Here is a 14751-nt window from a genome sequence, read left to right as displayed (position 1 = left end):
CGAGTTTTGTGCAAAGTTCATAAATTAAATTTGCAGTAAAGTAAAGCTGTAGATCTTCAATTAAATTCATTCGAGTTTATATTGTCTGATTAGATTGTCGCAACTTAATCTGTAAGCTGATTTTTCGTCCGGTTGTTATCGAGGAAAGATATAGACTCCGGATTATATGAACGCTGCACGCATTCCCTTCGTTTTCTGTTATCGGCTTCAATTACTCACCTGGAATTCCCATTGCGAGGGCATCACCTCGGCGTTGGTCCCCGCGAGCTTCACTCCGGCATAGAGGCAGGCCCGGTAGTGGGCCTCGACGATCTCACGGCCGATTACCTTGTCGGCGCCGACGCCGCAGTAATAGGGACCCTGTGGGCCCGGGAAACCATTCTTGGGCCAGCCGAGCGGCCTACCGTCGAAATCCAAGAGAGTGTATTCCTGCTCGATGCCGAACCAGGGCTCCTGATCCTTGATGGTCTCCATCGCCTGATTCGCGCGGTATCGCTTGTTCGATTTCGTTGGCGTCTTGTCGCTGTAGTAGGTGTCGCATAGCACGAGCTTGTTGCTGCCGCGGCGGAAGGGATCGTTGTAAATCGCCACCGGGTAGAGGAATATGTCACTGTTGGCACCGTCGGCCTGGTACGTCGAGCTGCCGTCGTAAGTCCACGTTGGCAGGTCTGGAAAAGATAATTGAGTCTGATATTCCGCATAGAAACTGAGATGAGTTATTAAGCAGGTCGCATTTGCTGGGGCTTCTTATTATTAGCAAGATTGCAACTCGATTATTTTCTACAGTTAAAATTTCCCGCAACCAATTTCATGAAAAATAAATTATTACTAACTTTTAATTTCGATTAATAGTAAATATTTCAATAATTAATCCTTAATTCTGAAGAATAAATTCTCAAATTAAACTTTGAATGTAAAAATCTTTAAAAAACCGATATTCTAATAAAATATTCAAATTTATTTTCTCTCCGAAATCTATCGATTAAGAAACTGGATTTTCTCATCTATCTGATATTCATTGATTTTATCCGTGGCATTTAATTTTTCATCGAAGTTTTATTCAAGAAAAAGTCATTATATTTATTAATATAGTCATCAATATTTAATGCAATTAATTTAATATATATAATCTATAATAAGCTTTGATTTATTTTCAAAATTTATACCTTCAATAAATGAATAACAGCGTCACATGATGCAAAAGTAATGATATCTGCATTATATTTCGGAATAATCAGTCATAAAGAATTTTTATCAATTATTCAAAGGTGTCTATCATATTGTAAAAATAAAATTCACTTCCGTAAATTCTGGTTTTTAGTAACAAATATTATACAAAAATGATGTTAAATAATATTATTCCCTTTTGAAAATAAACGCTTTTCGTAACTATTATAACACGAGGTGAATATGGCTTAAATTTTTATTACTCCTTCATCAGTCACGCGTATTAAATTAGGACTTTTACTGCTGCAGAGTTCTGACGAGCGGTAATCTCATACTGTTGGTTACGCGATAATTAATTTCTGTAATAAAAATTTCAGTATCAAGTGATGGTGAATGTGATATTTTACTGTTTTATTACAGGATATTATTAGATTTTTACGGAATCGCTTCTTTGTGACGCATCGTAAAATCGCGAATGGATGATGGCAGAGCGATAACGATCGAATTGAATGATCGAATCCCGGCTACTCGTGCATCAATGTCCCATTGAAATTTATGGAAAATCATTCGATTGCAAGGCAATTAGAGATACTTGATCACGCGAATGAGTCATCTTTAATAAAAGATTCTCTCCTCTCGAAGAGAGATGTTTCCTCAATGAAACATTCTTACCTCTCACGAAGAACTTTAATAGTTAAAGCAATTTTTTCCTTTTGAGAAGAGACGTTTCTTTTATTAAAAAATTCGTTATAATCGGAAATATCAAGATATTAAGGAATTCAAAATCTGATAAGCCAATTACTTTACTTAAAAGGATAATTGCAGAAAAAATTTGTATTAAAGATACTACAAAAGTAGGTAGACAATTTAAGATGGTATTAATTGTATATATTGTATGTAAAAAGTAATATACTTAGATCTAGAATAGAGAAATTGGAATTGGATACAGGAAAAAGCGAAAAGAAAAAACTATAAACATAAATAAAGCTTCATCTTATAAGGCTTGTGATTACCGAACAAAATTAATTCGGGTACAACACAATTTTTAATTTATTGTATTATTAATACGCGTGATGCACTTACCAGCCGGATGTTTCGGTACAAAGTTCAGGGTTCTGGTCTTGCTACGTAATCCTTCGCCCGTACCGTCGATCCAGATATACTTCGCTTGAATCGCATTCTCCGGTTGCGGCAGATCAAGATACTTCTGCAACAGGGTCTTGTCCAACGCCGCATTCGGCGAATCTTTCAGCATGCTTCGCGACATAGTGGTACTGTAATAGAAAGAAGAACATTGATGTGATTAAATGGAAATACAAACTTTCTTTCCAACCATCTTTCGCATAACAAAGACGGTATAAGAATTAGAAAAGAGATAATCTCGTGAAGTGTTAATTAAATTATCTCGAATCGAGAGACATGATTTCTCTTTTTCTTTAACAATATAGATATATACAGCGTAATTTCTAAGTAACAAAAAATTGAAAGGAATATTCCTTGGCTTATTTTAGAAAGAAAGAGTATAAATATATGCCCTAAACTGCTTTGTTGAAACTTAATACGATTATCCAGTACGCACGCCTCTGCTGCATGTAAAAATGTTTATGGGAATGTTTCGGCCTTCAGAGAAGGCTTCTTTTCTTCAGCAAAGAGTAATATATTAATACACCAATATCAGTAATCTATTCCGCTAATAGACGTTATTGTATATTCCGCAATTTGTGTTGTGTGAGATGGGCTTCCAATTTCCAGATTGAAAGCAAACGTATCTGTATTAATAATAATATTGAAAATTTTTTAATGACTCGAGATTAATGTATAACAATCTCGAAGTACGAGAGTTCATGTACTCACTATTATGGGAACAAGTCAAGATGCGTTAAAAAATGACTTCACACGTCGACTATTGTCACGTTTAAAATATTATTCGTCTCATGTAATATGTATGTTTTCGTTACGATAAAAATCAAAGTATATAAATAATAAAGATAACAATGACATAAGGGCTACGGCAATACATATTCAACATTATTTGTTAAAATTAAGCTCGAGGCATATGCATGATATAAAAAGTGATCTGTCAGATTGTAAATTGAGACTTTCTTTTTGAAAAATTCCTTTTAATATATAGATTACCAAAAGCAATTTTTTGTTCAAAAACTTTTCTGTATCTAATATTCTAACATTCTTTTAAATTCATCCCCGGATGCAATCTATGCTCAGTAATTATTGATTAGATATTCGTGTTACGATTAATATTTGTGCTCAGAAACAGTTTTTACAGTATTTATCCAATAATTTTGATAATTGCATGCAATGTTCACGTGTCTATCATTGTATAATTTACAATTTTATATCGTTCTACATAAAAAATGATATTGTAAAAAATAAAATCACACATTTATTTATATTAGTTCTATTAATTTTTTTATAATCTCTTTTATTATATAAATCTGCATCAAGTTTTGTATTTTTAAGCTTGATCTTGATGTTAGATTTGAGCGAATTTTGCATCGACTTTGGACCGCAAAGAGAATTGCTTTCGAGCCAAAGTATTCATTTCATCGGCATGTGTCGCGGCGCAGACTTCCCGGAAAACGGCACACCGTGGAAAACAGGCTTAACGCGACCGCGTGGCGCGTCGCGTCGCGCCGTTGCCCGGCCTCGATCGTCGCGGCGACGCGGCGGCGTGACGCGCGTACCGCATACGCGATACGGATGCAACGCGCGCGAACGCACGCGTGGAGGAAAGGCTTTAATTGTGGTGGTGCCGTGAAAAAGATAGGTGCGCCCACATACAGGGGCTTCACGCGCGGAGCACGCGAGGCGTGCGTGCCGTCGCGGTCGCGGCTCTCCTAGTCTCCTCCCGGCGCGGCACGGCCGTCGCGGAGGCGCGACACGGCGGGATATTTCCTCTGGTTCCTTACCGAAAAAAACACTTCACGGAAAGATTCCCCGAGCGATCGATAAGCGGCGGAGACAGAGAGGTCGAGAAACATCTCTTTTGGAAATCTCCCGTTTCGTGTAATCTTTTTGGTCCCAGAACATTTGACAGCTCGATTTCCATAAACGTTTGGAGCGATAAATATAATCTGTGGTACTTTCCGTGGTTCGCCAGCATAAGGTTTTTTTCCGCTCTATCAATGGAATTTTTATGTCTCAAAATAAAACAGATATTTTTCTCTGGTATTGGACGATATCGGAATTTTTCTTTTTTCTTTTCAACAAAGCGATTTCTTTTGTATTCTCAGATTATATTTATAAAGCGACATGCATTTGAATTTATATCGCTAATTAATAATACTTTTTACTTTGCTTTTTCGAACGTCCTTCTTCGAAAACATGATCGCGTGAATACAAAGCGTTATTAAGATCCAAACACCTATGTCTGTCGTATACGTGTGTAATCAAGGTCCGATGCCATAAAAGTCGCATCACAGGAGTGGGAAGTGATCGAAACGATCGATCGAGCGGAAAATTTTCGACTTTGAACCATCGTTTCGGCAAGGCTGAATGCCTTTTTGTACAACGTCTTATCCGGCGCGATTGCGTAATTCATTTGTTGATCGTGATCGAATGCCCGGGTCCGAAATGTTGCTATTCTTGCAGATACATTTATCTCTGATTTATAGATAAGACACACACGTTCGGGAGCCATATAAAAATTGTTTTCGATAGATAACACACGATTCTACAATAATCGCGATTCATCAATTCTCCTACTTCCTATATTTTTTGTGTCTGTTTATCTGTTTATCCTCGTATATTGTTATCTTGTTAAAAAAGATCGAATACACGTAAAAAAAAGATCTAATAGAATCGGGAATGCAGTATCGCGACTTAATTTTCGCAACTTATTGTTAGAACAACTTGGTGTAAATTTTGATTTTTAATTAAGAAAATTTATTTTAATTTTAAAATTTAATATTAACTTTAAATTTAACACAGTTCTCAAATATACGACTAAAAGCGCATGACTTTTTGCAAAAGAATAAATTGAATGAGGTTGAAACTTCTGTTTTAAATGCAATTTATTTTACACGGTTTACGAGTCTCGTATTTCTCGTTTAATTTCGTACAAACTTTATTTGTACTTTTCGAATTAATCTTGTTAATATATTTAAGATTGAATTTCCTACTAATGAGTAGTGGGACAGTATGTGCCGAACAGTGTTAGCGTATAGTAATTAATGTTCTGGCTGATGTGTTTCGGGGGTCTGATACCGACGCGCGTCGGCAGTTTGGTACAGACCATAGACTTTCTTATAAGTCTATGGTACAGACACACGTTACGGATGAACTTTGACCTTAATTTGGAGAGAGTCGATGCGACGCTGCGGTATCTTCCCGGCGATTAATATAACCGTGTAAAATTACGTCATTCCGAAATTACATAATTAGTGCCACGCGTCTTTAATCGTCGCTAGAAACGCCTGCGGTAATACACGATCGTTATTCTAAAGACGATCTACGAGTAGCTAAGTCAAGAACGAACTATCTGGAAATCAAGATTTATAATTTATATCTGATTCATCTCGTGGAATTGCGAGAGATTATCTCTCTCGATGAATATATCGTTTCTAATAGCTGCTGACGTTCAGGCAAGAAGTATCGCGGATCGTGTTAATTCGATCGTTTAGAGATTTCTACTTGTATCGGAATTGATCTACTTTTTACTCTTAAAAGTTTCTCCCTGAAGTTTACGTGATACATCTTGTATATATTATGTAGGACTGTCAGACAAGGGAAAAATTGAACGGTGGGTTATCTTCGGTCACGTGCGATCAAGAAGTCACTTTTATGCAATATATATGTACAAATCATCTTAATCATTCAATCGATGAATTAAATGCTTAGCAAGTGTTGACCTACTTTTGTTGCGAGACGATTGTAAAACCAATCGAAGGTCTGAGATGCAATTGACAGTCAGACAAGTGCAATTTTTCATGTGTTAAAAAATTCTGAACCGTAAATAGGCGGTAAATCTGATTTATACTTATTACAATCTAATAGTCACTAATACAATGTAATTTACGATATCCCAAGCTTGTATTTACAGTATTTTATTTACGAGCAATAAAAATTGTGACAGTTTTCAGAAATTCAAATCAAACGCGTAATACGTACTTTCTATAATAAAAACTTTATATTCTTTATTAATGAATTTATATTTGTTATTTGTAAAACATTTTTTATATTAAAATTAAACGTTTAATTAAAATCGATTTGTAATCGACTTCTCATTAAATATATTTAATTAAGAATTTACAATCAATGTAAATTATAAATATAACTTTTGTAAAAATATTATTGGACACCGCTTTGACCTAACGGGCTTGTAATGTATCTATTATTGTTGTGTATACATATATCGATCGATTTTCATTTATTATATGCTTTGTGAAAAAAAAAGCTGTCAAAATAGCCCTAGTTAATGTCCGTTTTCCTGCGTCAGTGATAATTTATCTTTATCTTCTTTGTACATACAGTAATGTTCCTTTTCACATATACGAATTTTTCATTTTCTCTCATAATCTACGAGCTCGGAGAAAGACTGAAGGATGAAAATAAGTGCGGAGGTTAATGTACTTCCTGCTGAACTCGCGTGGATGCAGGGTGAACGTATTCGTGACGATCAGCGACCTTTGCTCCATCCAGAGTCCGTTGTTTTGCCATAAGTGGCCAATAGTACGCACGTGCGCGTTAATGCGTCATATCGCTCGCGTATCTGGACACGCGGACAGAAAGTGATGTCACGAAAAAATATGATATACCATCTACATTATAGCTATATATTAGCGTCTTACAATTAGCCCGATACGCGCGCCAGAGATTTAAGCGCTTCTTTAATTCTCTTACTTTTTAACCCTTTGATTGTCAAGTTGATCTCGGCATTGAGCTTAATAAATCTATAGTACATTTGTTTCAATACTTTATTGCTTCTTCAATGCCTTAATATAATTTATATTATATATTCTTTAACGTCTTAAATTTTTAATAAAGTTATTTTAAATTGGAGAAAAAATTATATATCATCCATAAATGAATAATAAACTTTGCAAATTTTACGCATTATTTCTCCCTCCCAAATATGACGGTCAAAGTGTTAAACAAAGTGTTAAAATCGGAAAAAGCAAAAATTTTCCACGGTGTCCTAGAAGTTTGCATGAAAATATCGAGAATATGTTAAGAGAGTAAACATGACATGCTGAAGAAAGAAATCCTCGAATGCTAACCGCGGTCGTTTACATCGTCGTGTATTTATAGTTTCTTTTGTTCAGCATTTCGGCTTTATTCCCCAACACATTTCGTGCGATGACTACACATATACCAGGGCACTGTGACATATTTGAATTTTCGCATGATTCGGCTGTCAATATTTCTTTGCAAGTTTTGCCGGCATTTAAACTCGAAAAGCAAAACGATAAAAATTTGTCGCCATTAGGATAATTACTATGTTTATTTACACGTTCTGTGGCATCGAAGTGTTGACTTCATCAAGTTTCAGCGATAAGCTTTGATCCGTTACTATTTCATTTCTTTTATAAGCACTTTGAAGGAAACCCATCAATTACAATTCAAACATATTTAGAAATTGAAATTGAAAAACCTCCATAAATATTATAATATTGATATTAGAAGAGCAATACAAATTATGAGATATTTCTCAAGATTCAAGTTATAATCTTAATTTTAAAAAACCTGTAATAGTTAGACAATATTTTATAATTAATTCCGCATAATAAAATATTTTGTTATATGTTATAAATAATAATTTAAATAATTATAATTTCATGTTGGATATAATAATCGGGGATATTCGCGATTTCTCTTAATTCACATAGAAATACGGATACGGTTCGCCGCGAAAAGAGCCTCGCGAGAGGTTTTGTGGCTAAATTTTTCGCATTACGTGCATCGCGCATTTAACGACTCGCGCGCAAATAAGGTCAGCCTGGATTAAACGTATAATTTACTTGTTTCCGCGACAGGTTAATCGCTGTATGAAGAAAGCATCTGGGACGAACAGATGAAACGGACAAAAAGATAATAAAAAAATATATATATGATGAGGTGAAAGAAGGCGCGGAAGCCTACTTCGGACGAAGCCGTCCTTGACCTCCTTGATGTATGTACGATGTACGTGCATATAACACGACCAAGTCCTGGAATCCGTAGTAAAGTCTGATCGCGCTCTCTTTAACTAACACAAAAAATGAAAGAAATATCATCTCTCGATGTGAACGAAGAGGCATCTCGTCGACGGAGCGAAAAATAGCGATAAAAGACCCACTGACGTACCCTCCTTATCAAACGTTCGATTTGTTATCGCGGTATTTTCCGCACATAAGACGTCGCGATACGAATCGACATACTTCTCTCGGAATTACTGGTTCGAGAAAATTTCTTAGAAATACATAATTCACTCTTCATTATATTGCCTCTTGTCAGTTTCGGAGATAAGATTTCTCAAAGTTGACGATTGTTAGCTTCGAAAAGTTTTAATGTGACACATTATTTCTTGTGTTTCTACGGTCAATATTGCTAACGTTTCATCATATCAATGAACAAAATGTTGCGTGTTGTTGTAACTGGCAAAGCTTTTCGTCGTGTTGCCTTACATATAAATATATATTATTAAAGATTCCAACATAGATAATAAAAAACGAATATAATCAATATAAGCTTAATATAAATGTAAACGCGACTTACACGTTTTACATTTAATTTATTATATTAAGCTTACATTGATTTTATTTACTGTGTTATCTAATGTGCTGGTATCTTCGATTTGTTTTTCACATTTCTAATATTGTTAAAGATCTCGTATCAACGCTGACTAATTTACTCTTGATATGATGTCGTTAGCGTTCGCACGAATTAGGAGCTCCATTAAATTTGTCTTATATAAAAGTAACAATAGATAAATACTCTCGAATATATCAGTATAGATTATATCCTAATCTTTTCATTTTATTTGTGTTCCATTAATTCTCTCTTTCATTTGATTTTGTTCGACAATATTTAATTTTTATAGCAAGTTGTTTTTTACTTTTATTTCTGTTATCATTGTTATCAGTATTCCGTGAGTCTAGTTTTTGTAAAATGATATCGGAAGCCTTTCTCCTTTAACAGAAGACTTGCGAAAGAGGAAAATGACTTCTTAACGAGGGTTACATATATATACTGCACCCACAGATAAGATTTCTGAATCCAATGCTATTATAAAATAAAATCGATATAGAGACATCAATCATATTTATTATTGAGAGAAGAATATTTTACTCTTACATGGAAACTTCTTAAAATTAGAATAAAGAGTTGAGTGAAAGATGATCGCATATCAATTTTGCATTAAATATTATGGCGCCATCGTACGTTATAATCGGATAAAGATTTATTCTGATCTCGTAAGAATATATAAACTTAAATTTGTGTTACTCTTGTCTCAAGATAATCAATTAATTTTACTTAATTCGAGAGAGAATAATAGAAATTATTGATGTAATCTTAATATTGTTTTATTTTTATTCTGCGATATTAAGATTGCGATAACATTAAATCGTCAAGAATATTTTTCTCCTCGTTATCAGAAATTCTTTCTGAGAAGACATTCTTATACATGCATACAGTAGAGACACTCACGCTGAGAGCGGCGCATGATTTATTCGAAATTTAATCCGGCTATAGTTGCTGCGGAGCACCTACTTCCATTCGTTCCGGCTTTGACATTTAAATATCAGAGAATTATCCGAGATTCCGTAATTCCGTTACGGAGTTTCGACTCCGAGAGATGATTCTTTTTTTGACGAAATGCATAATGCATTTCAATAGTGCAGACCAGTATTGAAAATTTTGGTTCAGTCGACGCTAAATCGTCGTGTAAAAATAGCAACGTGTTATCGCGACATTCTATAAATGATACGTGCGGGAAGCAGAAATTATAAATAATTCGAACGCTGCGTATAAACGACCTCGACGAGACCTTCCTTCAAAAAGCTGTATATATGTCGAATCAATACAATTGAGGTTTTCACACAAAGAATGCCATTGAATGTATCTTCCTGAAACGGGCGCATAAGGAATATTCAAATTCAAATGATGGTACAGAAATAGCGCAAATAACTGTGCCAATTTATGTATTATTTATATTTATGTATTGCTCGATTTGAATGTATTAGTATTGTTCTTATTGCGCTGTTTGTATAAAGAAAATGATTCCTTTCTTTAATATAATTTATTATTTAACTTTATCACACGCAAATTGTAATTTAATGTCATTTAAATGATTTCGTTTACCGGAATATTTTCTTTTATTGTTCTCATTACTCATGCTATTGTTTTCGTCAGGTTATTTTAATTATTTTAATTACATATCTCTTTTACTTTATGTATTTTACTTAGATTAATATCCTGTTTATTAGGCATTAACATATGCAAGGAATTCACGTACTTTATGTAACATTATGTTAAGTTCTGTCCTTTCCATTCGTGTTCATTATAAATTTGCTTTGTAATGAAGCGAAAGCTTCGCGGCTGCCGACCTTAACTTTGGCCACATTCCATTAACCACGGGATCATTAATCTCACAAAATCGCCTATTGCCGTAACTCCTCGTTCTAACAGTAGTGCGCAATCATTTACGAGCAATGCACCACAACGACGTCAATATCAGGCTGTTATACGCAAAGCTGTTGATATGTTAGCTTTTTCTGTCTCCCATGTTATTATCTTAAGTAAATTATAGCTTTACGATTACGTATTGTTGTACATCAGTTTAAGACCGGAAATATATTTTTATCTCTTATTTTCAAGTAATGATTTACGACGGTTTTCTTTTACGATTAATTTACGAGCGACATTTCTGTGTATGTAAAGAACGACAAAATGTAAAAAAGACGACTTAAATGTCAAACAAAAGAGTGGAGATATGTGTCATAAAGCACATCGCTAAATACTTTTGTTATCGCTTGAAAAAATTTCAGTTTGAAAATATAAACTTCAGAAACGGAAGACAGAAAAATATTCTAAGAAATATTTCAAAAGTTGTGCAAAAAATATTCAGAAATTATTTTACTAAAAAAAAAATAGATATATATATAGGTAGTAATTATTATTATAATTTATATATTTAATTTATATTACAATTAAAACAGCTTGAAATAATTCTCGAAAAAAATTTAACAATTTTATCTAATAAAAATTAACATTATTAATATTCAAGTATATTACTAGAATATCCAGATTATTATTTTTATATTAGTATTAATAAAAATTTTATAATTGCACATTTGCAGCATTTTTATTAATTCCTGTATATAACGGGTGTCCCTTTAAGTCAATTTGCTGACTAAAAAATTTAATCATTATCTAATTAAAATTTGATTTAAAGCAATCGAATAAGTTTCAGAACTTGATTGTCAATATATTTAATTTTGGAAATTCAAAAATTAGAAAATAAAATCTGGTCCAATTTTCTTTAAAAAAAATTCAATTTTAAATTTGTCTACAGTATTACAAAAAATACTGTACCATGGGATATTAAAAGACGTTGAAAAACTACATTTTTGACATTGAAGATTACGTATTAAAAGATGTTGAGAAACAACATTATTAATCAATTTTCGACTGGTAAATCTGTTCTTTCAGACCACACGTTACTTTATATTTTTACTTTTACTTTATATTTCTTTCTCTAAAATGGATATTTATTACGTTTTGATTAGTGCAGTCAAAGAGAACAGATCTAACGAATGTATATCAGTAGTCTCAAGACTCTCCGTCTTCATTATTCATTTAAAGATCGATCAATCCTAATAATTTTGATCTCTACGAACCTAAGACACCTGCTGACGCTGATCCATGATTTTTGCTCGGTCATCGCGACGCGCAAGAGCCTCGGCCCGCAAATCCTGACGAGGACGTTGGTGCTCATCGTTGCGGAATTTCGTCTTGGTTTCGCGGGAGAGATCTCGATCTCGGGTCTTTTGCGCGTTTTCGAGCGAAGCCGCGGGAGAGAAGAGAACGAAGAGAGAGAGAGAACGAAAATAGAGCAACACCGCGCGGAGAAAGCACGTGGGAGCAACGCACCCTGAGAACTGGTCGACAAGGAGTGAGAGTGGTACCATTTATATGGGCGCCCCTCCCCAATTACTATCGCGCGGCGCCTCTCAGAGGAGACCCGACGAGTCCGCGACTTGTCTCGCCTCTTCCAAGTCTCTTCGCGACGCTATGCGACGCGTGGAAGATCCCGCAGCGCGGCGCGGTGACGATAAACAAACCACTCGGCATCACCTGTTGTCGCCCACCTGAGTCCGATTATGCCACGTGTCGAATGCCGGAGTCGTTCGACTAACTTTACACTCGCTGCTTGCCCGTGCTAAGTTAATTTTGCTCTTCTCTGTTTTACGCTGGCAAAGAGAAAGAGAGAGAGAGAGAGAGAGAGAGAGAGAGAGAATGTGTTGGAAAAACGGAAATCTTCTCCTTAATTCGATCTCCCAATCAGTGCTTAATCTCAATAATAGTTGTATAATTGCGTAATGCCGGTTGTTATTTATGGAAATGACTTCTTTACGTTTCTTGTTTGCAGAAATGATACTTTACGAGTGATGCGAATAATTTCGCAATTAGCGCGTGGTTAATTAATTCCACGATTCAAGAGATACCATCAGACACGACGACGGACTCGGGGGCTCGTCCGTGGTGTTAATTTTATCTTCCTCGGACTTGAAGAGGGACAGTGAATTATAAAGTAGAAGCTACAAATCCTGTCCAGTTATCGTGCCTACGTCGGCGTTCTAAATCATCACGTCATTAATATTCTATTAGATACCATCGTATCACAATTATTAGTCATCGTACAAGAGTTTCTCACTTTGAAATATTTTCTGTATTATTATTATAACTTATTATTACTCTTTTAACGATATTTTGAAAACATAAACTTTAAGTATTGATATGTTTTACAATTTGAAAATATACTTATAAATATTGAGATAAATATTACTTTCTATAAAGATATATAATCGATATTGAATTATTCTTTTCTCCTAAATGTAAGTTAATAGAAATTCATGAACTATTGATAAAAGTACTGGTAAAAGTAAGAATAAGTGTAATGAAATAAATAGGGCAAATGTGCTATCATACAAGCAAATAATAAAGATTTGCTCTTCTAATTGTAAAATATAAATCAAATGTGTTATATTAACTTCAAGATAATTGATGATATCTCTTTTCGAAGAATATGTAACAGATAAGAACAAGACTTGAATCTTCTTGCTTGTTCAAAATTAAGATAAATAAACAGGACGTAACGAGACAAGTTAAAAGTTGTCGAGACGTTTCGTGGCTGAAACGCCAATTAGTCGAACCACAATATGCAGGCGGAAATGAAAGAAGAGGAATAAAATGTACGCGTCATGCGCGGTTGACACGTTTATTGAATAAAAAATGCTAACGTATGTGATGGAGCGTTCAAAAGAGTGATTGTTCAAGTAGTTAATTGTCGTGAGAACCACTGTGCTGATAGTGAAAACGTGGTCATTGACTTTCGAAAAATTAACCGATGTCGTTTTTGGACGATTTCATTGAATTTATAAAGAAATATTCGATGAATATAAAAGATCAGCTATATTTGATTTTAGATGTCAATCATAATTATTAATATATTTAAATATTTCATCTTAACTTTTGTATTGTTATTTTACTTATTTACTTAAATATTTATACATAACTCGATTAAATATTAATTATAAATATTAATTATATTCATAAAAGGAGGATAACATAAAAATAATAAAATTTATAAAATGTTGTTGCCAACAGTTTATTAGTAGTTATATGTATATAAATATTGAAACAGATAATTAAATTATAAGTAGTTGATTTAAAACAGTTGTATTTTATGTATAATACATTAATAATTAAACATAATTATAATATTGAAGAAGAGAGAGAGGAGAAAGCAAGAATAATTATATAAGATATAGAGAATATTAAAAAAGGAAGAGATACTGTTATATGTCATAAATAATAATACGTTATAAATAATTTATTATTAATATAATAAAATATTTATAACAATATAATATTTATAAAATCTGTTTCCTTTTACATAAAATCTAAAGATCAAGTTTACCCGAATTAAGGCTTAATATACCTGCAAATGGATTCGCGAATTAACGTTTAACTGATCGATATTTGAACAAGCACGAATGTAAGTATGCACTTTGCGTTCACGTGATCACTCACTCGTTTAATCAGTTCACGGACAATGTTTACGCGACGCGTTACGCACGATTAACACATACTTGAAAACGCTATGTCAAGATATCTGCATACACATGAGAGGTAGATCCACGTTAATTGATTAGGTATATCGCGGTGAAACAGCTAGGGCTAGTCAATAAATTTCGATGACTATTCGACGCGGGTGATACGATCAATTTAATCGATCTCGCACGTGACTAACTTTCACACGTGAATTTTTAACAAGACCTTGAAAACACGTTATTAATACATAGACGATTTAATAGTGATACAGCAGATTAGGTATTTTAAAAGTGCACAAAATATTTCACA

At 34.0% G+C, this 14751-nt stretch overlaps 1 protein-coding gene across 2 annotated transcripts in view; it reads right to left on the bottom strand.

The window, feature by feature from the left end:
• The window catches only part of LOC105455776 (glutamine synthetase 2 cytoplasmic-like), a 35293-nt gene that overhangs the window by 4355 nt on the left and 16187 nt on the right, over positions 1-14751 (bottom strand). The window contains exons 1-3 of one of the 2 annotated variants that reach the window (XM_011699360.1): positions 12006-12303; positions 2251-2441; positions 220-668 (exon numbers count right to left, since the gene is read on the bottom strand). In XM_011699360.1, the coding sequence (XP_011697662.1) occupies positions 220-668; positions 2251-2441; positions 12006-12103 (738 nt within the window). In that variant the 5' untranslated portion in view covers positions 12104-12303. Of the gene's footprint in view, positions 1-219; positions 669-2250; positions 2442-12005; positions 12304-14751 lie in introns of those variants that run through there. The other variant, XM_011699361.1, reaches the window with a different exon arrangement.

The sequence above is a fragment of the Wasmannia auropunctata genome, unplaced genomic scaffold (genome assembly GCF_000956235.1).
Source record: "Wasmannia auropunctata unplaced genomic scaffold, wasmannia.A_1.0 LD335844.1, whole genome shotgun sequence".
Taxonomy (NCBI): domain Eukaryota; kingdom Metazoa; phylum Arthropoda; class Insecta; order Hymenoptera; family Formicidae; genus Wasmannia; species Wasmannia auropunctata.
The sequence above is the reverse complement of the archived record's forward strand: the minus strand, read 5'-3'. Positions and strand labels throughout refer to the sequence as shown.